The sequence below is a fragment of the Cheilinus undulatus genome, linkage group 20 (assembly GCF_018320785.1).
Source record: "Cheilinus undulatus linkage group 20, ASM1832078v1, whole genome shotgun sequence".
NCBI lineage: Eukaryota > Metazoa > Chordata > Actinopteri > Labriformes > Labridae > Cheilinus > Cheilinus undulatus.
The window spans coordinates 4,231,685-4,257,899 of record NC_054884.1 but is presented as its reverse complement, the minus strand read 5'-3'; the positions used below and the strand labels follow the sequence as shown (position 1 = coordinate 4,257,899).

Sequence of the window (26,215 nt, the reverse complement as noted above, 5' to 3'; positions counted from 1 at the left end):
TTACGCAGATGACTTCACTCTCCATGTCCAAGTCTACAACCAACATGGCGGCACAGATGCATTCATGAAGATAAGCACCCGGCCTAAACTAAACCACCTCCTTGTCTCCTCCTCCCCTGCTGTTCCAGTCGCTGAACAGACTCTTCTTTTGCGAGCTTCCCCAGAACCATTCAGCCCTGCCATCCTTTACACATGGCACTTTGGAGACGGCTCTGAAGCCTTCCAGAGTAGCAACGATACAATAAGTCACGCTTACGCGTCTGCAGGGGTTTATAACATCACGGTGCGTGCCAACAACACTTTAACAGTTTTGACCAGCACGATCACACTGGAAGTAAGGGAGCAAATCTCTGGATTGACGGTCAGCTACGATGGACCCTGTGAACTAAGCTCTCCAGTGAGCTTTAGAGCTTCCTTGACCTCTGGTACGAGTGTCATGTGGGAGTTTGACTTTGGGGATGGGACCCTGAAAGGAAACCTAAGTGAGAGTTCCATCTCCCACATGTATGACTCACCAGGGAATTATACAGTCCGTGTAAGTGTGTCAAACTTTGTCAGCGAAGCTCATGAGTCCATCTCTGTGGAGGTCTATAAACTGGCTGTGAGTGGTGTTCTTCCAACAGACTGTGTCATGAGTGGAGAAGACGTCCAGCTTAGAGCTCTGGTGAATGGGAACATATCACTGCTGACTTTCTATTGGTTGTTTCGAGACGAATCACCCCTGACTGTAGAGAGGGGGCAGTCCACAACCATGCACAGATTTCAAAGTCAAGGATCTGTCCATGTAGGTTTGAATGTTTCCAGTTCTTCCACCTCTGTGTCCTTCAGTACTAGTATTTGTGTAGAACTGGGAATAACTAACGTGACCGTGCAGGCCTCACACAAAGTCGCAGCAGTCGGAGAGGAAGTGTGCTTCGAAGTGGAAGTGTCCCCTAGACAGATAAGTGGCTACACCTTTAGGTGGTTCAGAAGTCAGTCTAGTGCCAGCGTCATGACAAAGAACTCTCAGAAATGTTTTGTCTTTCCAGACAAAGGAGTTAAAGAGCTCTTAGTGGTAGCAAATAACAGAGTGAGCAACAAGACAGGAAAGGCTAGCGTCAGCATTCAAAGCCCTGTTAGCAGTCTGTCTGTGGTCCATGACGCTCAAGACGATGCACTGACAGTAAATACATCGGCATCATTTTGGGTTTCCAGTTGCTCTGGCAGTAACGTGTCGGTGATGTGGGACTTTGGAGACGGATCCTCGGTGGAGCAGGGACAACACGTGTCACATGTTTTTACCTCGAAAGGCCAGTTCACAGTCACAGCCACAGCATTCAACACCATCAGCCACCGCTCTGTAACCCTTACAGTTAACGTGTTACTTCCAGTTTCAGACCTCTCGCTTCACGCGGAGCATCCTTACGCTGCAGTTGGAGAGGAAATGCTCTTTTCAGCTGTTAGCAGTACAAGCAGCAGTAGCAACTACTACTGGACTGTAGATGGTGGCAACTCAACTAAACAAGGCACTCACCGGTTTCACTTTGCCTTCACCAAACCAGGGGTCTATGAAGTCCGAGTTATAGCTCAGAACTTGGTGAGCAGAAGAGAGGCCGCTATTCTAATTGAGGTCTTTGAAAGAATTGAGGGTCTTCAGATAAAGTGTCAAAGCTTATCAAACATGAAGTATGTGCCTACACAAGAGGAACTTCTGTTTAGATCTTCAGTTTCTAAGGGCTCAAACGTGACATTTCACTGGCTTGCTACACAACGTGCAAACAACAGACACGTAGCTGGTAATGGAGACACGTTTCAAATGGTGTCTGAAACTCCTGGAGAGATTTTTGTCCAGCTGAGAGCTTCAAACATGCTAAGTGAGGCTACCACCAATGTTTCTTTAGAGGCAGTACAGCGTATAATCATTGCAAACATTACAAAGCAATCAAACGCAGTTGCATTAGGTGAACTGGTGAACATCTCTGTAACCGTGGCTGCTGGCTCTCACCTAGAGTATTTCTGGTATGTGACACCTGATATTTCACCCCGCAGGACTTGTGTGCCATTTCTTCTCCAAACCTTTGCAAGTCTGGGTCACTACCTTGTCAAAGTCTCAGTTCAGAATGTGATAAGCCAATGCAATGTCAGCTTTGAGTTTGACGTGCAGGAGCAGGTCAAAGAGGTGGACTTTGACATTGATGGGAGGAAGGAACCTTTCTACATCGCAACAGGCACTGATGTGCGTCTTCATGGGCGTATTCAAAAAGGTAGTCATCTGAACTGGAAATGGAAGGTTAACTGTACCAATGCAATGCTTTCTAGTGCTTCTAATAAGACTGTTATCATCAGTTTTCCAAAAGCAGGCGTCTACCAGGTGTTGTTGAGCGTCTCCAATAGTCTAAATTGGCAGCAGGTTTCACACAGTGTCACAGTCCTTGATGCAATCAAGGGGCTTGAGCTGAACACTTCAAAGTCCACAATCTGTGCAAATGAACAAGTCACTTTTGTGCCAGAAGTCTCCAAGGGAAGTTATGCAACCTTCCACATATGGATTGAAAATGCAGACTGGACTTTTGATCAGGAAATGTTTGAAAAGCATTCCGCCACATGGAGCCTTCCAGCAGGGACAAATCAAGTGAAACTGAAAGCTTGGAACCAGGTCAGCAGTGCTGAGGTGTCTACCAGCATTCTGGTCACTGAGCAGATTCAAGGTTTGCAGCTTGTGAGCTGCTGCTCTGCCGACTTAGAGCCTCTGAAAGGAATGAAGTTCAAGGCAGACGTTCACAGTGGACTTCCAGTCAACTATACATGGGTGTTTGACTTGGCGGGGTCAGAGCCCGTATCTCTTGTTGGCCAAGAAGTCATCTTCACTCCTCAAGAGAGTGGGTCATTGTCTTTTAGAGTATTTGCCACAAATGGGGTCTGCTCCAAGACACTGAATGATACCTGCACTGTTCACTGGCCCCTGAAGCATGCTCACATAGTCCATGATTCAGAAAGAGTATTTGTTGGGCATGCTGTCAGGTTTTCTGCAATCACGAATGGAGGAAGTAACCTCAGTTATCTCTGGAACTTTGGAGATGCCTCTGAAACATTAACATCTGAATGCACACTCAGTCATACGTATCACACTCCTGGAGAATACAGCATCGTCCTTAAAGTTCTCAACAGTGTCAGCCATGTGTCCACACAGCTACACATTGAAGTGGAGAAGCTCCAGTGTTCCAGCCCTAAAGTCTCCCTCGTCCAACCCCAGTCTACTATCTTCAGGTCTAGACCGACTTTCTTCGAAGCAAGGGTTGACAACAACTGCTCTGCTTACAAAACCAAGTACCTCTGGGAGATTTTCAAAGGGTCTGATGGTAGCAACGCCAGCTCAGAATGCTTAGAGAAGAAAGTCACTCTTAAAAGCGATGTGGACACAACTTCACCTTTTCTTTTTATACCCAAGCACAGTCTTGAAATTGGACAGTATTGTTTGGTATTCACAGTTTTACTCCAAGGAACTCCTCTGATTGTGGAACGAAGAATCAGGGTCAAAGTGGTCCACTCCCCCTTAGTAGCTGTTATCAGAGGAGGCTCACACAGACTGTGGCACAGCAGCAGCAACCTTGTCCTGGATGGATCTGGCTCCCAAGACCCGGATGTGGAGCCAGGAGTGGAGGATGCCCTGCAGTATCAGTGGACAATGACGGTGGTAACAGACTCATAATATTAAAAACATTGTGTGATGACTAAACTAACTAAACTCACGATTGACATTGTTTGAGCACAGTAGAGTTGTGGCATTCATTTTTTTAAAATCTTATAACTGAGATCAGTGTTGGTGTAACTGGCAGTTATTTTGATGTTTCAGAATGGCAGCGAGTATCCTCCTGTAAAGCAGCCTGCACTGAGGAGTAACAGCAGTAGAATAACCGTACCCAGCTCTCATCTTCTACATGGAACAATCACTTTCACCCTGACTGTCCACAAGGCAGGAAGAACGCATGTCCGTGCCAACCAAACAGTGAGTACATCCCATAATGCCACTCCATTCTACCACAGATAGTTTCACTTCTGTATCTTGAATATTTCTGGTTTCATCATTTTCCATCATTTTTGGAACATAAGTCAAGCTGACCGCTAACCGCTAACCATATTAGTTTAGTTTTTGTCTCTTTTAAGCCCACAGAGCTGAACTGCTGATCAGCTGGTAGCGTACACTTAAGATAGCACCGATTTCAGCCCATTTTGACCCAAAATTTATTTAATTATGCAGAGAAAGTTTACCCATCTGTGCTGCTGTACAGTTTGGCTTCCTTGCTGGCAAGGCTGTCCATAAAGGGGGGGTAACGGGGAGCTCTTAGGGGCCCAGCCAAACAGAGGGGCCAATGGAGGTCAGCAAAATCACAGTCCATTCTAAACTTAAACAGTGATGATAATATTTTATTTTTCAACATAATTAATAACCACTCCTATCAACGTAGCAGAAGAATGGATTTAATATATTTATTCTGCAGTACAGTAAAGCTTTTTTCAAAAATGTAAACACATTTCCTTGAAGCAGAAAAACCTTTTTATTGGTGATGTAAACAATGTGGACACACTAAACGATCAGGAAAGCAACATTAGACTTCATAGCTGGACCAGATTATGCACAGATGCCAGAGAATTTAGTAGAAGAAACTGAGACAACTCTCTTTTTTTTGGAAAGGAACAAAATAATAATAAAAAGAGACAAAAAAGGGCAGAATTGCAAAAAGTGACTAAAAGACGTTGCAGAAATGGGTAAAAAGGGGCAAAAGGAAACTGTGAAAATGGATGAAAAGTGGCAAAAAGTGGCAGAAATAACAAAAAAGTGAAAGAAAGTGCAAAAAATGGGTAAAAAGTGGTAAAAAAACACAACTCTGCACAAAGGGGAGAGTAGGCAATTTAGTTTCAAACAGAAAGAAAAAAAAATCAAAATTGGGGTAAAAGGTTGCAAGTAGGATGATGAAGTTTGACCCCTGGAACAGGTCAAAAACACCTAATTTGGGCTGATTTATTCAAAATGACTGGTTTCCTGTTGGAAACACAGATTTGCTCCCATAAACTTTTTTGTAGAGCTCCCTGAACTCTTCACACCGAAACTCACAACTCTAGGCCAAAGTCCCTTTTGGGGCTGTTCCATAGACGCACGAAAGGTGGCGCTATTCCTGAGGGTCATCTCTGAAACCTATATCAACCTCGCATTTTTCACACAGTGCATATGTGTGCTGAATTTTTTTAGTTTCTGAGGATGATAAGAGGCCCAAAAACGCAGGGAATGCAAAAAAAATAAAAATGAAAATGACAAACCCTACCAATTTCAGTAGGGCTCTTGCACCCTCGGTGGTCAGGTCTTAATCATGTACCAGTATTATTTGAACTGTTAGCCAGGCCACTAGCACCAGTGCTGCTGATACAACAAACATGCACTGATATTATCAATAGATCAGAACTGGGGGGCGGCGGGGGGGTCATTCTCTGGGTTTGTAGGTGGCCCTGCTTGCTGTTAAACACATCACGCTCTCCTTAAGGGAGACTGAAATCTCCTGTGGCTAATATCAATCATTACCAAGAATCTGATACAACCCATTTTCAAAATACTGAACTATTCCTTTAAGTTGAACAAAAATTAAGTACATTTACATTGTTTCTCATCCTTAGGTGACTGTGTGTGACGCTCATTTACTTCCAGTGATCGTGGGATGTGTGTCCTGCTCTGATCTGTTCTCCCCTCACACAATAAGTTACAACGTCCCCGTTATTCTCTCAGGGAAATGTGAACAGTGTGATGACAAGGCAACGGTGAGTCTGACACCATCTTTCAGTTACTGTCTTAGAAAATCAGAAAGTGTTGACTGAAACAGTCCTTTTAAACTGTGCTCTACTGAGAAAATGCAAATGTAAAACACTTTTCAAGTCAAATAAACAATAACCCAGAAAACTTTGAACTCTGTCTATTGATGCTGTACTTTGTATTCTAATTTATTCGTGGGTTTTTCTTGTTGCAGTACGAGTGGAGTGCTGTGGATGAAACTGGCATGACACTGGACCTTAATGAGGTAACCACCTCAACAGGAAGACGGTCTGCTAACCTGGTGATAAAGTCAGATGTTCTGCAGCCAAGGCGGAGTTATACCTTCAGTCTGAACGTTTCTCAGTCTGGCAGAAGAACCTGGGGCAGTGCAAGCCTCACAGTCCGACCCATAAACCCACCTCATGGAGGCCTGTGTGATCTCAGTCCACAGTCAAATATTCATCTCCTGGAGACACTGGTAACCTACACCTGCTCAGGTAATACTCTAGGATCATTAAAGTTGGGACACCTTCAGACTGAGAAAACCTGATGCAACTTTGTTTTCTTTTGTGCAGGGTGGCAGGACGATGAAAGTGAGGCCTCTCAGCTTATCTATACCTTTCAGGTAGCACCATGCCAGCCTGCCGGCCCAGAGTGCCCTCTGCTAACACTTTACAGGTGAATGCAGATCTTAATTCACAGTAGCAAACTTAATTTTAGAAACTAACATTAAACATATACTGTATTTCTATCCCCAGGGGCACTCATTCAACACATGGCACCCAGGTTCCAGTAGGAAGTTCTTTGCCAGCCACAAACAGAGCAGTTATCAGAGTGACAGTGCAGGTGGAAAACTACCTTGGGGCAAAAGTCATAGCTTTTAACAGGTAAGAAACCCAGATTTGATCAGGTTAGAGCAAAAATCAGCATCTGACATCAGCGATTTAGGTTGTTCTATTTCATGCAAACTGTCATGTCATGTCTCGTCCTGATTACCTCTCTCTCTAGAACTTTAGCCGTTGAAAAACCTGCAGAAAAGGTTGCCAGTGAGTGGCTCAGAAACAAGAGTCAGTCAGTCTGGGCTTTAGTCCAGCATGGCAACCCTCAAGAGATCATTCCATATTCTATCGCTCTAACCAGCCAGCTCAATCAGGTTTGGTTTCTTCTCCTCTGCAGTTTATGGGATGTCTGCAAAAGAAGTAAAAGTTAAACTGATTTTCCTTTGCTTGAAATCTGAACTGACCTATCCACAGATGGACTCTGGATATAAGGCCAGTGACTTCGCAGACAGAAGAAAGATTCGTGAAAATGTGACAAAAGCCCTGGCCTCTCTTCCTGTTTCCTCACTGTTGGATGTTGATCAAATAAGCTCAGCATTGTCACTGTCCACTGTAAGTAAACCCTACTGCTCATCTCTATATGCACGGCTCCAAAAAATAAAGGGAGCACACAATCATCACAATGTAACTCCAATTCAATCACACTTGGACAGACACAAGGTGGAAATGAGAGGCAATTAGCAAGACAACCCTATAAAGGAATGGTTTTGCACTTTTCCAGTGACCTCACTAGTGGTAGCATGAGGCGGTATCTGCAACCCACAGAAGTTGCTAAGGTGGTGCAGCTCATCCAGGATGGCAAATCCATGTGGAAAGGTTTGCTTTGTCTCCCAGCACAGTGTCAAGAGCATGGAGGAGTTAACAAGAGAAAGGCCAGTGCACCAGGAGATGTGGAGGGGGCTGTAGGAGGACAGCAACCCACCAGCAGGACCACTATCTGCTCTACAAAAGGACCTCCAGCAGGCCACTAATGTGCAGGTTTCTGCCCAAACTGTCAGAAACAGACTCCATGAGGGTGGTATGAGAGCCCGATGTCTACAAGTGGGGCCTGTGCTCACAGCCTGATTGGCATTTGTCAGGGAACACCAGGATTGGCAGATTTTGCCCTGTTCTCTTCACAGATGAGAGCAGGTTCACACTAAGCACATGTGACTGATGTGAGAGAGGCTGGAGACACTATGGACAATGTTCTGCTGCCTGCAAAATCCTCCAGCTTGACAGGTTTAGCAGTGGGTCAGTGATGGTCTGGGGAGGCATATCCTTGGAGGGCCGCACAGACCTCCACGTGCTAGCCAAAGGTACCCTGACTACCATTGGGTACTGGCATGAGGTCTTAGACCACCATAAGCTGGTGCAGTGGGCCCTGGGTTCTTTCTGATGCATGACAGTGCTCGGCCTCACGTTGCTGGAGTGTGTCAGCAGTTCCTGCATGACAAAGGCATTGATGCTATGGACTGGCCCCAAACCTGAATCCAATGGAGCACCATGACATCAGGTCTCGTTCCATCTACTGCTGCTATGTCGCGCCACAGACTGTCCAAGAGCTAACTGATGCCCTGATCCAGGTCTGGGAGGAGATCCCTCAGGATCATCTCATCAGGATCATGTCCAGATGTTGTAGTGAGTACATACAGGCATGTGGAGGCCACACACACTACTAAGCCTCATTTTGAGTTGACTTGAGGAATTTCACAGGAGTTGGATCAGCCTGTGATCTGATTTTTCCGCTTTTATTTTAAGTATGATTCTGAATCCAGTCCTCCGTGGGTTAATGATTTTGGTTTCTACTGATTGTTCTTATGTTATTTTGTCCACTGTGTAATGAATAAAGATTTTCAACTGGAATATTTCATTCATTCAGATCTGGGATGTCTTATTTAAGTGTTCCCTTTAATTTCTGAGCAGAGTAGAATCTGTCATGCTCTTCATTATACATTTAGACTTGAGTTAATAATCTGCTTGATGCAAACTGAATTTCCTCTGTTCCCCAGGCTGTTCCTGGTGAAATGATCTGCCGTAACTGCCAGGAGAAGGTTCTGAAAGCAGTGCAAAAGATGATCCATGTCATACAGGAGCACATGAACCCAGGAGTTTTGTCAGCTGTTGAAATGGGCAGGAACATCCTTGCCATCATAGGTGCTTGTCAGCCACTGGCATCTGCATGAAAGTACAGCTTACTGTGAGCAGAAGTAGTAATGATTTCGTATTTTCTCCGTTTACAGGTAATACTCTGGCTGCTGTGTCTTTAAACTCTCACCAAAGCCCTCCTCAGCAAGCATCTACAATCTTCATGTCAGCACTGAGTCATGCAGGGGACCTAATGCGTTCTCTGATGCGTGCACGTGTTTATGGTGGGACACCTCTATCACTCTCCAACCCGTATGTAAACACTGTGGGTTTCCATGGAGACCCATCTAACCTCCTGTGCACTCACCAGTCCAACCAGAACCAGATAACATCTCCTCACTGGTCATCAAGGGACAAACTGAGTTTGTCTTGTCTGTTTCACATCCCTGATCCCCTGACGACTCACCTGAAGGCTCAGGAGTCCGAGGTCGTGCAGGTTCTCTTCGGTGTGGATGCAGATATAGGAGGCAACTCTTTTCTGACCGCTGCAGACCCTCCAATTTCCACTAATCTGGTTGCCATGGAGCTCACCACGCCTCAGGGCCAAGTGATACCCATCCAGGATCTGGACCCTGAACAGGCGATACGGGTCACCCTACCAAACAAGCATCCTGTGGGACAGAATGATCTGGGTGAAGATGGGACGGTGGGTGGGACATGCCCCACCGTCACACTTCCAACTCAAGGACAGTTGAACTTCTCCGTCAAAGCTGTTGATGGTCTGGATAAAAACGCAGGCCTGTATATTTCCTTCACCTTCAACCATGATGAAGGTAGGTTGCAAACGTCAGACATTTCTACAGTTATATACAGTACGAAGCGGTTTTAATAATTGATGAATTGTTCATTTAAACATCTGAGATAACAGCCCTTATAAGTCAGCATGATAGCAGCCAACCCTGACTGCATATCTGTCAGTTTAGACTTGAAGTGTGAATTATCTTTTTGCTGTGCTTATCTAGAATCGGCGTCTTTAAGTCCTGGACATGTGAAGATAGAGGCAGGAACGAACACATCCCTGGATTTACTAGAGGTGTCTCTCACTCTCCCTGCATCGTCTTCATCAACAGAGAAAACCGTCTTCCTGTCTCCACTGTGAGTCATCGCTCTTTTTAATGTCCCTCTGCTCTGAATGATTGCTCATTTTGCTGAAGAGGCTTTCATTTCACTTCAGGTTAAACGGGACAGAAACACCTGTCTTTGTAAGCCTCACCTCATCTCTGGTCAGTGGCAGCTCCGTCCAGGTGTCGGTGTGCGTGTTCAGCTCTCTGTGCCAGTACTACAGTGTGGAGGAGAGGTGCTGGAGCAGTGAGGGCTTACAGCCACTGGAGGGCAGCACACCCCATGCAGCGCACTGTCTCACCAAGCATCTCACCCTGTTTGGGGCCAGCATGTTTGTTCACCCTGGTGCTGTTGTTCTGCTGCCACCGGTACGTCAAAACACAACACACCTTGCCTGCCAGTATTTTAGTAAATTTATCACATCCATTTCTTAAAATTATTCTCCTCGTTCTTCCTCCTTCCCATCTCTGTGCAGCCCAGTGGTCCCGTGTGTAACATGGTGGTTGGGATTGTTTGTGCAGTCCTGGTTCTTATTCACTCTCTGATGGGACTCATCGCCCATAAACTGGACTATTTCAACAGCTTGAGGATGAGCCAGGTCCCTTTGTGTGGCCAACCAGGGCTGTACCACTACAGAGTCCTGGTAAAGACTGGCTGGCAGCGAGGAGCAGGTCAGTGGAGGACAATCAGAACTAGATCAGGACAAAAAATCCAAGAAATGTGCAGTAGTCTGAATTTATGACAACTAAACCTAGCAGAAAAAGTAGGGACATTTATGTTTGGTATATTTTTTATTAGTTGTAACAATGCTTTAGGTGATAAATCGTAGAATTGGAAGTATGGAAAATTTTTCTTAAACTCAGCTCTGCTGGTCATCCCACAAATGCATGCTGATTACAAATGTGGCGCCATGTAAAAGAGAAATAAACCGGCTTTTTTGTTACAACATAGACGCACATTACCATACTTTCTGTGCTAAATTTATATCAGATTAAGGGAGCTATTTCTAAATACCCATCAGGCACCACAGCACATGTTGGCATCTGTCTCTATGGTGTGACGAAGAGCGGTTCTCGCCATCTGCAGAGGGAGGGAGCCTTCCAGCGCGGGAGCCTCGACCAGTTTCATCTGGAAACGGATGACAATCTGGGAGAGGTTTGGAAAATTCGCATTTGGCATGATAGCACAGGTACCTGGATGTTAACCCTTTTTTAAATTCTAATACCTCATTTGATGAACATGATTATTCATTTGTAATATCAAAGAACATGCAGGTTATTTTATATCACAAAGCTGAATATCATGCATGCCACTCCAGGCCTGGACCCTTCCTGGTATGTTAAACATGTGGTGGTTTGGGACCCTCAGACTGACCACATGTTCTTCTTCCTGCTGGAGGACTGGCTGGCTGTGGAGAATCAAAAGAACAGCACTGTGGAGAAGGAAGTTCTGGCCTCATGTAAGCTTTGACATATTCTGACAGACTAGGAAGTTTAAACTCAAACTGCTTGTTTAGTGAGAATTGTCTCTGTTGGTAAATCTTTCAAATGAGATGTACGGCATTGTTAAGGAATGAGAACCTAACTGGCGAGAATAAAACATGGACTGCTGCCATTGCATTAGCATGTTTACACTAGTGAGGTCACTGCCAAGAATATTTGCACCATGTTCCAAATTGTTATGCAAATTGGATTTTAGTGTCATAAACATTAATTTTCTTGTTTTTCAGTTAAACTCATGGATGGTTTTGTGTCTCAGGGCTCTCTGATCACTGAAATTAATCTCAGGCACCTGTGATCATTAGTTTGCCAGGTGAGCCAATTAAAGGAAAACTACTTAAGAAGGACGTTCCACATTATAAAGCAGGCCACAGGTTTCAGCAATATGGGAAAGAAAAAGGATCTCTCTGAAGACATTTGTGTCTGATTCAGAGCACAGATGGGTTCATGCAGATAAAGGCATAATGAGGAAGGTTTCTGACAGACAAATTCATGGGATAAAGACAGCAGATGCTAAAATGCCATTACAAAGCAGCAAACAGGTATTTGAAGCTGCTGGTGCCTCTGGAGTCCCACCAACTTCAAGGTGTAGGATCCTCCAGAGGCTTGCAGTTGTGCATAAACCTACTATTCAGCCCCCCCTAACCAATGCTCACAAGCAGAAACGGTTGCAGTGGGCCCAGAAATACATGAAGACTCTTTTTCAAACAGTCTTGTTGACTGATGAGTGTCGTGCAACCCTGGATGGTCCAGATGGAGGAGTAGTGGATGGTTGGTGGATGGCCACCATGTCCCAACAAGGCTGTGACATCAGCGAGGAGGGGGCGGAGTCATGTTTTTGGGCCGGAATCGTGGTGAGAGAGCTGGTAGGCCCCTTTGGGGTCCCTGAAGGTGTGAAAATGACCTCTGCAAAGTATCTAGAGTTTCTGACTGACCACTTTCTGCCATGGTACAAAAAGAAGAACCGTGCCTTCCGTAGCAAAGTTATAACAAAATCAACAAATCAACCATTTTCAGCTCTTTATATTCTCTAAAATGTTTTGAAACTCTTTTGTGCATTATAATTTGAAAGAGTGTATTTTTAGTGTATTTTGTTCTATTTTTGAAAAAATAGATATCATTGGGAGGTTTGTTCAATACAATGTGAATTATGCTCTAACGGTTGATGACTTGAAAATCATACTGACTGTCATTTGCATTAGTTAGGATAGTCAGAGAAAAATATAATTTGCATGATAATTTGGAATGTGGTGTAAGTTTATCAATTCAATGATTGTTTCAACACTATCCATGACGGTCCAGTACAAGAAACCAGACTATTCATGACGTGCATCCTCTTTAGTAGGGCAGTGGTGTAGCGGGCTTTTCCAAACACTTCTTCATCCTTTCATTGAAACTTCCCCAGGTCCTATGGAGCTTTCCCAGTTTCGGCGGGTCTTCAGCTCCCAGCTTATGTTCGGTATGGTTGAGCGCCACCTGTGGCTGTCCTTGTGGGAATGCCCGGCCCAGAGCCGTTTCACCAGATCCCAGAGGGTTTTATGCAGCGCTCTCATGCTGCACCTCTACTTGGCTCTGGGTGTTCTGTGGTACAGAGCCGTGGGCGTTGAGGGCAGCAGGTATGTTTCTTTAATCATAATATAAACCCTAACTATTTTAGGTCAGATGTTGATGCTGTCATGTTATGACTTTTTAATACAATTTTAAAATTTCAATATGCCAGTTTTAGTTGGAATAACACAACAATTCTGCTTTTTCTATCTGCATACATTCATTTTAACCAAAGCATGATTTATTTTGAAAAGGTGTTTGACCATATGGAAACCAGAAAAACAGCCAGCTTCACTCGTTTTTCATTTTAAAACATCAACCATATGTCTTTTCCTTCTGTTGTTCTAAAATAGGGCTGCATGGCGGCTCAGGGGTTAACTGTTGCCTCACAGCAAGAAGGTTGCTGGTTCACTTCCTGGTCAGGGCCTTTCTGTGCGGAGTTTGCATGTTCTCCCCGTGCATGCATGGATTTTCTCTGCGTACTCCGGCTTCCTCCCACCACCAGAAACATGCTTATTAGGTTAATTGGTGACCCTAAATTGCCCGTAGGTGTGAGTGTGAGCGTGCCCGGTTGTCTGTCTCTATATGTCAGCCCTGCGATTCACTGGCGACCAGTCCAGGATGTACCCCCCCTCTCGCCCAGTGAGAGCTGGGATAGGCTCCAGTCCCCAGCAGGATGAGGGGTTTATTTTATTTTATTTATTTTATTTTTATCTGAGTTAAAGAATGAATAAATAAATGTAATGTAAAACATTTTTTAATCACTTTGATTATATTTTTTTGATGACATATAACTTAATAAATACAGGTATTCTTTAAAATAAAAAAATAAAATAAAATAGAATAATAGAATAGTCTTCAACAAAACCATCACTCTATCCATACAGTACAGTTCTCTTGCTCTGGCTTTTATGTTGAAACTTTCACGTTTACTTTCTGGTCACATGACTGCCCCTTTTTGTGTCTTTACTGCCTAATTGTGAAACAACAAAAGGAAATGACATGAAATGAAATTCAACCATTTTTTCAAAGTTTGTTTCCTCATTTTATCATTTTAATTCAAAAACAAAAAAGGAAAAATGGTTTAGTTTTCTCATTTAACAGTTTCTGTTCAAAAATGAGTGAAGCTGGCCATTTTCTTGATTTCCATACAGTCACATGCCCTTTCAAAATAAACCATACTTTGGTGCCCTGGCCCTGTTTTTGAGTCTTCTGCTTAGTTAATGAAACCTATTTTTCTCTGTCCCTAGTGAACCTGTTTCAGCCGAGCTCCTGGTTAATGTGGAGACCGTCGCTGTGGGGATGACTGTTGCATTGTTGGTTTTTCCTCTCCAGTGCTGTCTGTGCTTTCTGTTTAGAAAGTGTCAAAGTCAGGTAAGAAAACAAAACAACCCTGACCTGATTCAGTTTGACATCTTCCTTTGAGCAGCTTAAGTCTTACCTCATTTTAAAGCACAAGTTAGTGTTTCCCGTTTATCTGAGTGTACTCTCATAAAAGCTGTGTGTATTTGTTTCTTTAATGCAGGTGGCAGAAGACGTGTCGGATCTGACTTCTCCTGTGTGTTACTCTGTTGAGATGGACGTCAGCTTCGACCATTTAGGGCTCTCTGGCCCTTCTTTCCTGTCTTTTAAAGACTCTTCCAGTCCAGGACAGGGCAGCCCCTCATCTGTGAGAGCACACTGAAGCTTAAACTTTTATAAATTCTAGATTAGTCTCATACAAAGTTAAATATTCTAAGGCTTTTTTGTTTTAATCTTGGTGATTGCAGCTTACAGCTCACACGAATCAAAAATCTATGATCTTAAAATATCAGAATATTGTGGAAAAATATTGGAAAATTTTGGAAAAGATTTTCTGAGCCCCCCCACACACAGGCCGGTCCAGGAGATGGGCTACAAGTGCTGTGTCCTTAGTGTCGAGCCAATCCTGATCCACAGACAAGGTTATAAGTGTCTCACCTGGGCTAAGAGTCCTGTTTTCAGGTGAAAGTAAATTTTGCATCTCATTTTGAAATCAAGGTCCCAGAGTCTGAGGGAAAGCCCTAAGAGGACCAGAATCCAAGCTATAAACTGAAATCATCCAAAAAAGTCTTGAAATATTTCCCCTTTGTATGAGAAGAACCTAGAATCAGCACCTGTACAGACCAATGACAGCTGATCTTCCTGCTCATTCATTTTCTCTCTGGTGTGTGCAGTTACTGGAGAGTAAGGTGCTTGACTCCAGCATTCTGGACTTCTGGTCTTCATGTGGCTTGGTGCCTCAGACAGTGGTCAGAGCATGTAAAGTGGAAGGCACAGAGATGTGGCAGTCCTGTGACGATCTACCAGCTGACCCGTACCTCAATAAAACGCTCCCAGCCCCTACCTTCACCAAGATGTCCCCTGCTTTGGGTCGAATACACCAGCTGAAGAGAAAGAAAGCCCTGATGCAGCTGTGCCGCTCTTCTTCCTCCATCACTGACCCTACTACTGCCTCACTCTCCCCACTTTGTACATCTGCTCTTTCAAACCGCCTCGTCATTGCAGACCAGCCCCCCTCTGCACAAAAGGTCTCCAACTGGAACAATAAGTCTGTGCAAGCCTTTAGCAACAATCTGACAACACTTCTAACTCTGTCTGGTGAGTGACTGCTCCCCGTCTTCAGCCATGTTTTCAGAGCAAACTTTGTGTTGTTCTGACTTCGTCATTCTTGCTTTAGACGAGGATCTGATGATGTCCATAGCAGCAGCATCAGAAGACACAGTTCTGACTAAAAGCAACTCAGACAGTGGCTGGGACTCCCCAAGAACTACCTCATCATTCTCAAACACGTAGGAGCTGCTCGAATGAATCATTTCAATGCCACAACACGAGGCTCCAGTTACAGAGAGAGTTAAATACTTTGTAATATTATATTTTGTGCTTTTCAGCCATAGCACCTCGTGCAGCAGCTGGCCAGAGGAGAACGAAGATAAGTCCCTATATGGGGATGTCCATAATCCAGAACCACATTCCATCCCCTTCCTGTCTGGTACAGGACTTTACAAGTGTGCGTCTGTGGTATCTGTGGACTCAATGGCCAGCACCTTCCTACCAAACCCTTCTCCGGACACTTCAAGATCGTGCTCTGCTACACGAATAGGTACTAGACCAACACCGCATTCCAAATTATTATGCAAATGATTTTTTCTCTGATTTTCCTAAAGTAGCATTTTTAAGTCATCAACAGTATGAGCAAAATTCAAATTTTATTAAACAAACCTCCCAATGATAACTGCTCTTTTCAAAAACAAAAACTCAAAATGCACTGAATGCACAACAGAGTTTCAAAACATTTTATAGGTTGTAAAGAACTGAAAATGGTCATTTGTTCAATTTGCTTGAGGATGCTCCAAAGGTTCTCAATAGGGTTAAAGGTCAGGGTAGGATGGGGGCCACACCATGAGTTTCTCTCCTTTTATGCCCATAGCAGCCAATGACACAGAGGTATTCTTTGCAGCATGAGAAGGTTCATTGTCATGCATGATGATCATTTTGCTGCAGAAGGCATGGTTCTTCTTTTTGTACCATGGAAAAAAGTGGTCAGTTAGAAACTCTATATACTTTGCAGAGGTTATTTTCACACATGATTCTGGCCCAAAACATGACTCCGCCCCCTCCTCACTGACGTCACAGCCTTGTTGGGACATGGTGGCCATCCACCAACCATCCACTACTCCTCCATCTGGACCATCCAGGGTTGCACGGCACTCATCAGTCAACAAGACTGTTTGAAAAAGAGTCTTCATGTATTTCTGGGCCCACTGCAACCGTTTCTGCTTGTGAGCATTGGTTAGGGGGGGCTGAATAGTAGGTTTGTGCACGACTGCAAGCATCTGGAGGATCCTACACCTTGAGGTTGGTGGGACTCCAGAGGCACCAGCAGCTTCAAATACCTGTTTGCTGCTTTGTAATGGCATTTTAGCATCTGCTCTCTTAATCCCATGAATTTGTCTGTCAGAAACCTTCCTCATTATGTTTTTATTTGCATGAACCCGTCTGTGCTCTGAATCAGACACTAATTTCTTCACAATACAATGATCACACTTAAGTTTTCCTGAAATATCTCATGTTTTCAGACCTTGTCCAAGACATTGCACTATTTGAGGCTTTTCAGCAGCAGAGATCCTTTTTCTTTCCCATATTGCTGAAACCTGTGGCCTGCTTAATAATGTGGAATCTTTCTTCAGTGGTTTTCCTTTAATTGGGCTCACCTGGCAAACTAATGATGACAGGTGTCTGAGATTGATTTCAGTGATCCACAGAGCCCTGAGACACAAAACCATCCATGAGTTTCATTGAAAAACAGAAAATTGAATGTTTGTGACACTAAAATCTAACTTGCATAACAAATTGGAATGCGGTGTAGCTGCTGAATTGCTGACAGGTATATATACCCCCCCGCCCAGTAGTTTGGCATTCATGTGGATGTCCTCAGTCCTGGGAAGATTTAACAATCCTTTTTAGCCACTAGTTTGAAATGACCCAGGACTAGCCAAAATTCTGTCTTCCTAGCTCCTAACAACTACATTTGAAACACCCCAGAGAAATATGTGGGGTTAAAAACACGGACACCTCCAGCTAACATATGTATGATCATTACTTTTATCTTCCATTGCCCCCTGTCCAGGTGTTGCCCGATCTGTTCCCGGCTGGCTGCTCCCCCCCTGGGCGCCATCTGTGATTTACCCTGTGGTGGCTCTGATGCTGGGAGCTTGCCTAACCGTGGTTGGAGTCTACAGCAGCCACATGTCCAGAGCAGTTGTCCTCATGTGGCTTGTATCGGTGCTCTCTGCCTTTTTCACCTCTGCTTTACTTCTTGAACCCTTGAAAGTGAGTTCAGACATGATATCTAATCGACTCGCATCTTAAAGCTTCAGTAGAAACTGACTTCAGTGTCTTGCTCAGGTGTGCATGCAAGCTTTGATCAGCACAGCGCTGTGGAGGCCTGTGGACCCAGAGGTCGAGAATCAGCTGTCCTGGAAGTCCACTGTGGTAAGGATGTTTAAAGAGCATGGTGGAAAGGTGAGACCACCATGTGGTTATGGGCTTCTTCAGGCTAAAGAGGAGGCACGCAAAGTCAAAGCTCTGCAGTCACTTATGAGGGTAAGGACCCAAACTGAACATAAAGATTCTGTGACATTTTTCTGCATCATCTCTATTTTATCATTTATTTAACTTGAAGTTATCCTCTGCATCCTTTCTGTAGCACTGTGTCTGCCAGCTGATATTTCTTATGCTGGTGTTGATGGTGAACTACCAGGACAATGTGGAGAAAAAGCAGGGCAGGCTGCTGCACTCTGCTGTCAGACGTCAACTGCGTACAGCACCCATGGGAGTCCCTAACCTCACCTCTCTCAGAGAGTAAGGAAAATATTCAATCTCTGCTTTCAAAATACTAAATCAGACCAAGGCAGCGACACATGGTCGGACTGTAGGGGGTTGTACCTTTAGGCACAGGCAAGAAATTGCCTGGGGAACTGTGCTCCACATGGCGTCAAGATATTTTCAGTTTAAGAGTACATTAAATTAGGTACTCATCTACTCACTACCAGAGATAAAGATTTTTAAAATAATTATAAGGCAAGGGTGAATAAATTAGCATTAAATAAAAATACTGGGAAAACCCAAGACCCCAACAGCCAGGTTCAAGACCCTCCAGAATACCAGAGATGTTTCATACCAAGCCCAGTACTTAGGTAGATCCCCAAATACTTGAATTGGTGAGTTACCATGTGGCAAAATAGCATGCAATAAAGACTTTTGATTTGTTGAAAAGAAACAAATATTGTTCAAACGATGACCATAACGACATGTTACATCTGGCTTAGAGACATGTTCAAATACAATGATGAGACTGCTCTTATGGTTCAGAGACACTCTGAGTGTTATGTTTTAAAGGTTGGGTATTCACACACTACAGCTGTTAGTTTCCAATAAAAGCTGAGTTCAGTTTCACTGGCCACACCCAGTACTGGATTTTTGCATGTCTAAAACCCCCCTCTGTTTCAGCCCTGCTCAGAATGAGCTGTTTCTGTGTCTGTGGCTCTAAATGTTACTGAGCTGTCTGACTCCGCCCCTGACTCCGCCCCTCTCAGGAAATGGATGTGGCTTAATGGATGTGGCCCTCCTGATCCTCACGTGGCCAGAACTTTCTTCCAAACGTGGTTGGGCTAACTCCCCACATGACATCATAAGGGGAAAATCTGAGAACAGCTTTTTTCAGCACACATTTTCTGAAAGGTGGAGAAAGAATGGTGGTGGTGGATTTTTCTGGTACTTGAGGGGATTGTGGACAGGCCAGGGGCACATAGTTTTGTTAGAAAAGCCTGAAAGGTGTATTTTGCATATGTGACCTTTAACTGAAAGACGATGCTTCAAGAAAAGTTTTAACTCTCTAAAGTGTCTTACATTTGATTTTGTTTTTGTTTTTTTGCCTTTGGCCTAAAATATTAAAATCACCCTGTGCGACTCAACATCAGCTGCATGTGCATGTCTTTCACCAACTTTGGTACTGTGATTTTTGTTTTTGTGGATGGATTTTTGCCAGTCTTAATCTTGTGTGGATCTTCTTTTTTACAGCTGGTCAGATGCAGACCAGTGGATCCACCATGTCCTGATACCACACCTACACCAAAGCCCTTCACTGCGTCTGGTTGGAGTTCCACAGCTGCAGCTGAAACATCCCCTCAGTGCTCTGCAGACTTACTACCTTGGAAATGACAACGCTACAACCACACAGCTGGCAGCAGAGCTTCACATGGAGACATGGAGCAAAAAACAGTGAGTGGACCTTTTCTTTTTGGCACTGAGGCTGTATCGCTTCATACAGATTTTGAATATTTTCATGTATCACTGAATGTTGGGATTTTTTAATATTGTATCTAACTGAGGGTTTAATGATATATTACCCTCCTCCCAGGTTAAAAAGTCTTTCGATTGACTACACACACTCCCATAGAGAGTCTGCTCTATTAGTGTGTGTGTCCATACAACTGGAGTGGGTTCATGCACACAGACTCAGCCCCCTCCTCTTCATCCATACATTCCTTCTCCCCTCATCAAACCCTGCTGTGGACCTGCAGACCGTTCTTATGGTAACAAACCTCATCATCTTTCTGATATTCTTTAAACTGGATTAAGAAAGGATTCATCTTAGTGCCTATATACTGCAGGTTCTCCTTCTCATCTCGGGCCTACTCATCTTGTTTGGAGAACTGTGGACCATCGCTACTGAGCGCGCTCAGTGTAAGCCTCAAAGTCTGTTCCAGCTTCTCCTGGCCTTGTTGTCCTTGGCAACAGCTATCCTACATTTTTGCTTTCTGTTAGTGGCCACCTCCTGTGTTTCAGAGGTAAGAAATGACTGACTGACCTCAACATAAATGTTAAATTGAGATTTTTGCATGGAGTCCAAGTGGAGAGATACAATTGTTACCTGTGTAGTATGCAATGTCTTAGACTGAGGAGTGAAAATGCTACATCTCTGTCAGGTTCTAGTGGAATATGCAGTTTCGTCTTTTATAATTTAGCTGAAATAATTTGCTGACTCTTTAGATTAGGTCCCAGACGTACAACTTCATCAACTTTCAAAGCACTGCTTTTTTGGTGCGTGGGTCTTCTCAGTGTGCGGCCGTCCTGCTTACTCTACTTGTTCTGAAGGTAAATGATGGCTCGTATTGATTAATATCACAAATCTCTAGTGCCACAGCTTTCCATTCATTTCAGTCTCATTTCTATTGCCTTGTGTTGCAGCTGCTCAGAACCTTGAAGTTTGTGCAGAGATGGTTGGTGTTTGGTAACGTGGTCCAGAGAGCCTGGAGGGAGCTGCTGACTCTGGCTGTGCTGCTTGTATTGTCTCTACTACTCTGTATTCATCTCGGAAACACCGTATGTGCAACACATCCTCGTATGTGACATGAATCTCAGCTGAATCAAATATCCATGGATGGGAATTTCATTCAATATGCAAATGTCTTTGTTTCAGCTCTTCTCTGTATCGGTGGAAGGGTTTTTGACAGCTCATCAGACTGGAGTCTTGGTACTGTCGATCCTGCGAGGCAGGATGACTCTCCAAAGACTATGCAGGGTGCACCCTGTCCTGGGCCCTCTCTATGGGCTGATTGTTGTGATTGGAGGTGTTTGGCTCCTAGCCAGACTCTGTGGAGCTGTTCTCATCCATGCATACAGGTATAAAGTTATGTTCACTATATTCCAAGTAGTGCACCAGGGTATACAATGGCATGAAAAAGTATTTGCCCCCTTTCTGATCCCTGAACTTTTTTTTTTTTTTTGCATATTTATCACACTTAAATGTTCCAGGCCATCAAACTAATTCTAATATCTCACAAAGACAACCCAAGTAAATAAAAAAAGCTGTTTCTAAATGATGATTTTATTTCTTAAGGGGGAAAAAAATCCAAACCTATCTGACTCTGTGTGAAAAGTACTTGTTTGATGATCTGAAACATTTAAGTGTGATAAATATGCAAAAAAAATCAGGAATCAGAAAGGGGGCAAATACTCTCATGGCACTGTATATGTGTGTGGAAATCCAGTACCGCAGAGTCACCAGTAACTACAACACAGGATTCCTCTGAGCCTGAGGTATGAAATATTAGAAAAAAGAAACTTTGCATCTTGTTAAAAAATGTAGCTGAACTAGACTCTGACTGAGCTCCAGAGATCCTGTGTGGCGATGCAATCAAATCTCATTCTTGCCCATGCAGCAGAGATCAAGCCACAATTTTCACAGTGTTTTCTAAGATATATTTTTGCCCAGAAGGCCAACATTTAGTTTCTGTCCCTTCAGGGTGGCGCAGGCTGAGTTGTACAGACCGAGGACTGAACTTCAGGACTATGAGATGGTGATGTTCTTCATCAAGAGGCTCAAGTTACGGCTGGGACTTACTAAAACTAAAGAAGTAAGTCGTGTCGTTTTAAAGAAATCTGGATTTGTTGTTACTGACTTTACATGCTGTTTTTCTCCCCCTCTAAGTTCAGACACAGGGTCAAGTTTGAAGGAATGGACATGCCACCCTCCAGGTCCTCGTGTATCTCCACCCTGTCTCCCTCACTCTCCTGCCCGCGCTCTCCTTCGCTGTGCTCATCCTTTTCTTCCCAGCATCCCTTCTCCTCAGCTCTCTCACTGAGGTCCGATGACTCTGCAGAGTCTGGGATCGACATCCAGCCCTACCTGGACCGCTTGCTCCCCTGTCTCAATTCACTGATATTTCATTTTGATCAGGTTAATCAGATTACCGAGGACATTCATGATCTGGAAATACAACTGGAAGAAGCTCAAAGCAGAAGAAGGAAGAGGCTGATCAGTTGCACAGCCTCGGGATCAGTGAACTCCACAGAGTCGTCAAAGTTAAATGAAGTGGAAGAAGAAGGCAGGGAAACAGAGGAAGTTAGGCACAGAAAGACGGGGTTTATCCACTCAAAGTCGAGAGTCTCCCTACCATCACTGCATTCTTTTGCTCCGTCCAAAAGTCGGAACCTATCAGCATCTACGTGCATGTTTCCCCGTACATTTAGTGAGTCTGAATCTGATTCAGCACCGTATCAGCCTCAGGCGTCAAACAGCCACCATGCTCTGGAAGCAGCCAGGGATGCTCCTGGGAGCTGTAGTTTGCATACTGCAGTCTTTCCTGGATTTGGTAGGTTCCAGAGGAGAAGAGCTTGGCATTCTGGGAGCTCTCATTCAGCCGATGCAGTACAGAGAATTTTTATGACTCAAGGTGGTTTGGCGACAAGCGGCAATGGAAGAGAAAATGTGCCCCTGACAAACAGCAGACCCAGGAGTGAGCAGGGAGTGAGAAGGCACGTCAGCAACGGAGTCCCTGTGAAGAGGAAGGCTTGGATCTCTGAGCCATCAGAGACTGAGCAGGACTAGCTGCTCTAAAACATGTAAAAAGGACGTATCCTCATCAGGGTTCATGAAGAGGCACTAACTGGAAATCTATAGTGTTCTATGCAAACAGATGAACTTCAGCTGTTTCACGATGCATAATATTTCCTCCTCATTGTTGACCAAAGATAAGTTGGTAAAATTTTATTTAAAAACTCATAATATACTGTCTCAAATCACTGGCCTCATAGCATGATTGCCTAAGTGATTTTTTTGGCCTGAGTGATATCTGATTATTTCTACTCTCCTAGCGCTGATGATTCATTGGGCCTTATTACCTATATCCTCAGCCAATCAGAGTGCTTGTTACAGTCCAAGTCATCTTATTAATCAATTATTATCTTCATTATCCATTAAGTCAGTTTTAATTGTTATGTAGTCGTTGTTGTGGCGTTTCTTTTTTTAAAAACTTGTTCACATATCTGGTAGAACTTACTGTTACAGTATGAATAAAAAATTCCTGTTTGCCAAAAATGTTTTTTTTTCTTTTCTTTTCCAAAGACAGATCAAGTTTTTGCTGAAATTTAATGTCATTAATTAGTAGATATTTTAAAAAGGGTTAAGGTTGGCAGAAGTTGCAAAAATGACCAGATAAAGTAGTAAAATGGGGTTAGAGGGTAGCAAAATAGGTGATAAGTGGCAAAATGGGTTTTGGAGTGGCAAAAAGGGACAAAAACTGGCAGAAAAAGTGGTGAAAAGAGATTAAAAGTGGCAAAAATTGGTAAAAGAGGAAAAATGGTTACAAATGACAAAAAATAGTGCAAAAAAGTAATGATAGGGGGTCAAAAAGTGGCAAAAAATAGAAGAAAAGTGGCAAAATGGATAAAAGAGGGGATAAACTTACAGGAAAATTTGTTTAACGGGTTAAAGAATGACAAAAAATGTTTTATGGGGCAAAAAGCAGCAAGAATGTGTTAAAAGTGGAAAAAATTGTTTTTAAAGTTGCAAAAATTGTTGAAAAAAATGTAACAAAAAGGGGTTCAAAAGTGGCAAAAATAGAAGAAAAGAGGCAAAAATTGGCAGAAAGAGTGGTGAAAAGAGGTTTAAAGTGGCAAAAATTGGTAAAAGAGGGAAAAGGGGCAAAGAATATCAAAAATGGTTACAAATGACAAAAAATAGTGCAAAAAAGTAATGATGGGGGTCAAAAAGTGGCAAAAATAGAAGAAAAGTGGCACAAAGGGATAAAACATGCAAGAAAATTGGTTTCAAAAGGGGTTTTAAAATCATGAAGAAATTTGGTAGAAGAGGCAAAAAGGGGTTAAAGCTGTCAAAAATGAATTAATACTTGTACTAAATTACAATTAATTCCTACAAATGTCCTGCATTTTAAAAAGAAAATACAAATACGACTATAATTATATTCCGATCAAACCCAAAATATTTATTTTATTTGTGTGTATTCGAAAGTTTCTGTTGGGACTAAATCTGACCCTTGTGCTAATGTTCTTGACCCCTGGTTTATGGTTAAAAAGGTGACCCTGTGGCCCTCAGGTTAGTCCTGATCCAGAATCCGGCCCCTGCTGTGACTGAGTTTGACTCCAGGATGATGTCAGACATCAGTCGCTCCGTAGTTGTCCCGGGCCGCTGCAGGGGGTGAGAGGTAAGCAGGAAGCTCTGCTCTCTCTTATGTCATCCTGTCCTTTAATAGTGTAATCACAGGCTGGCTGTTGTCATCGATTGTTGAGCAGCTGGTGCGCCATGATGTGTCGGTTTTTAGTACTGCAGTAAAATGTTCACCTCATGCCTGGTGTCAACAAACCAGATAACGTTAGCACTGCTCAGGGCGTTAGCACCACAGTTGGTGGATTAGGATGTTAAGACTAGCATGGCATCGGTCGGTGTCCAAAAATAGCCGCATGGTGCATGCACGCCTTCTACCAGCAGGGTTTCTGAGAGCCGAGGGTGCACAGCAGAGCTCAGGGGCTCACATCTGTAGGATAGCCGCACAGATTGCCCACCAACCAAGCGACAAGTCCCAGCAGCTTCAGTTCCTACCGGCCTACAATCTCAGGTAAAGCACGGCGGTGTAGAGACGGTGATTGCTAATGCTAACGTGTAGCTAACGGTTTAGCCTTAATCAACAACATAATTCTTGCTATGTCAAGCGTTATCCAGGCTTCTGCTGCCTGCAGCACGCTAGCGACCTCGTCACTGGGGTCTGCTTCCGGATCAGTAACGTTAGGAGAGATGAGCCAAACCCCATTATAAAACCACACATACGAGTATGAACCGTCTCTGACTGGTATTAGACCACAGGTTATTGATAGGAAAGCGATTTAACCGAGGTCGAAACTCCTCGATGTTTAATTCGGCGTTGATAAGAAGATACCAAGAACCCATTAGTGACATTAATTGATCAGCTTTTCTCCACTGTGGTTAAATTAAGAAGGAACTTAAGAAATGTAGAGATAATCTACAAAAATCAGCTTCACTACACTAAAGCTACACCATGGAGAAATGTCAAAAGCTAAGCTATTGTTACTTTTATTTTTTTTTTATTGAACCTTTATTTTCTTGTGTTAGTGCTGATCCTTAATGTTTGGATGGACTGCTCTGTAGCTGAAAAGTGAGCTTTAATTTATGAATGAAGAGTTAAATCTTGACTGAGGTACTCTTTAAAGAAAGATTTTTACCTAAATAGAGATACATTTGTCTGGCTTCCAAACTGAAATGTTTCTATGATGGCCTAAACAATGTTTAGGGGGTTTATTATACTAAGAACATATTTGATGAGTCACTCTGCATCAGGAGTTTTATTCAAGCCAGAATTTAGGAGGGGCTAAGTCAGAGCAGGGTCAAGAGGGCCTTACATGGGACACATGGGAATAATGATGCCATTTAAGCTGTTTATTTCATAATCGTCATGGTTATCATGTTTACCTGGTCTAAATCAGTTCTTTATGACAGACCCGGTGCACATCAATGAGTACATTAAAATAGTATTACAGTGCTCCAAAAATACCCTGAAGACATAAAAAACATGATGGGTCCAAATCCTTATCCAAACTGGGAAATCTTAAAGCAGACGAGCTTCCCCCTGATAGAATAAAAGGGAAAGGGATATTCCATCAGTGTAGCTAACTAGAAGTAGCTCCAACTTTAAGTTAAGCCTCAACTCATTCCACTAATGGGACTCATCTGTGTCTAGGCACAGCTAACTCCAGTCTGGCTAATAGATTCAGCACATGTGCTCCTGCTTTGGATGTTTATCAAGCCCAAATCAATCAATAGTAGACAAGATGATGCTTTACTTGAAAAAAATGTGAGCTGACTAATTTCTGTGGAATTTTAAGAAGAGAATGAACAAGTTTGGACCAAAAAAGGCAACACTGTCACTGTTAACAGGGTCCAAAACTAACTTTTTCACTTACCAGCCAGGCTGGCTGGTAAAGTGACATTTTTTACCAGCCAGGCAGATATTTTACCAGCCAAC

The 26,215-nt window shown here is 43.4% G+C and overlaps 2 protein-coding genes across 2 annotated transcripts in view; both read left to right on the top strand.

Annotated features, from left to right (window-relative positions):
• The window catches only part of pkd1b (polycystic kidney disease 1b), a 34,140-nt gene extending 11,339 nt beyond the window's left edge, over positions 1–22,801 (top strand). The window contains exons 11-41 of the mRNA XM_041816038.1: positions 9–3,673; positions 5,647–5,787; positions 5,994–6,276; positions 6,355–6,457; positions 6,538–6,666; positions 6,788–6,932; positions 7,033–7,170; positions 8,610–8,754; positions 8,841–9,518; positions 9,708–9,840; positions 10,010–10,175; positions 10,283–10,478; positions 10,829–10,996; positions 11,126–11,266; positions 12,712–12,922; positions 14,105–14,228; positions 14,380–14,523; positions 15,050–15,473; positions 15,553–15,664; positions 15,764–15,975; positions 17,503–17,705; positions 17,781–17,978; positions 18,082–18,236; positions 19,455–19,655; positions 19,795–19,969; positions 20,048–20,224; positions 20,427–20,531; positions 20,625–20,759; positions 20,857–21,059; positions 21,682–21,793; positions 21,868–22,801. Of these exons, the coding sequence (XP_041671972.1) occupies positions 9–3,673; positions 5,647–5,787; positions 5,994–6,276; positions 6,355–6,457; positions 6,538–6,666; positions 6,788–6,932; positions 7,033–7,170; positions 8,610–8,754; positions 8,841–9,518; positions 9,708–9,840; positions 10,010–10,175; positions 10,283–10,478; positions 10,829–10,996; positions 11,126–11,266; positions 12,712–12,922; positions 14,105–14,228; positions 14,380–14,523; positions 15,050–15,473; positions 15,553–15,664; positions 15,764–15,975; positions 17,503–17,705; positions 17,781–17,978; positions 18,082–18,236; positions 19,455–19,655; positions 19,795–19,969; positions 20,048–20,224; positions 20,427–20,531; positions 20,625–20,759; positions 20,857–21,059; positions 21,682–21,793; positions 21,868–22,767 (10,022 nt within the window). The 3' untranslated portion in view covers positions 22,768–22,801. The remainder of the gene's footprint in view (positions 1–8; positions 3,674–5,646; positions 5,788–5,993; positions 6,277–6,354; positions 6,458–6,537; positions 6,667–6,787; positions 6,933–7,032; positions 7,171–8,609; positions 8,755–8,840; positions 9,519–9,707; positions 9,841–10,009; positions 10,176–10,282; positions 10,479–10,828; positions 10,997–11,125; positions 11,267–12,711; positions 12,923–14,104; positions 14,229–14,379; positions 14,524–15,049; positions 15,474–15,552; positions 15,665–15,763; positions 15,976–17,502; positions 17,706–17,780; positions 17,979–18,081; positions 18,237–19,454; positions 19,656–19,794; positions 19,970–20,047; positions 20,225–20,426; positions 20,532–20,624; positions 20,760–20,856; positions 21,060–21,681; positions 21,794–21,867) is intronic.
• Positions 22,802–24,188: 1,387 nt separating this feature from the next.
• spata20 (spermatogenesis associated 20) overlaps positions 24,189–26,215 on the top strand; it is a 49,887-nt gene continuing 47,860 nt past the window's right edge. The window contains exon 1 of the mRNA XM_041814853.1: positions 24,189–24,793. Within this exon, the coding sequence (XP_041670787.1) occupies positions 24,594–24,793 (200 nt within the window). The 5' untranslated portion in view covers positions 24,189–24,593. The remainder of the gene's footprint in view (positions 24,794–26,215) is intronic.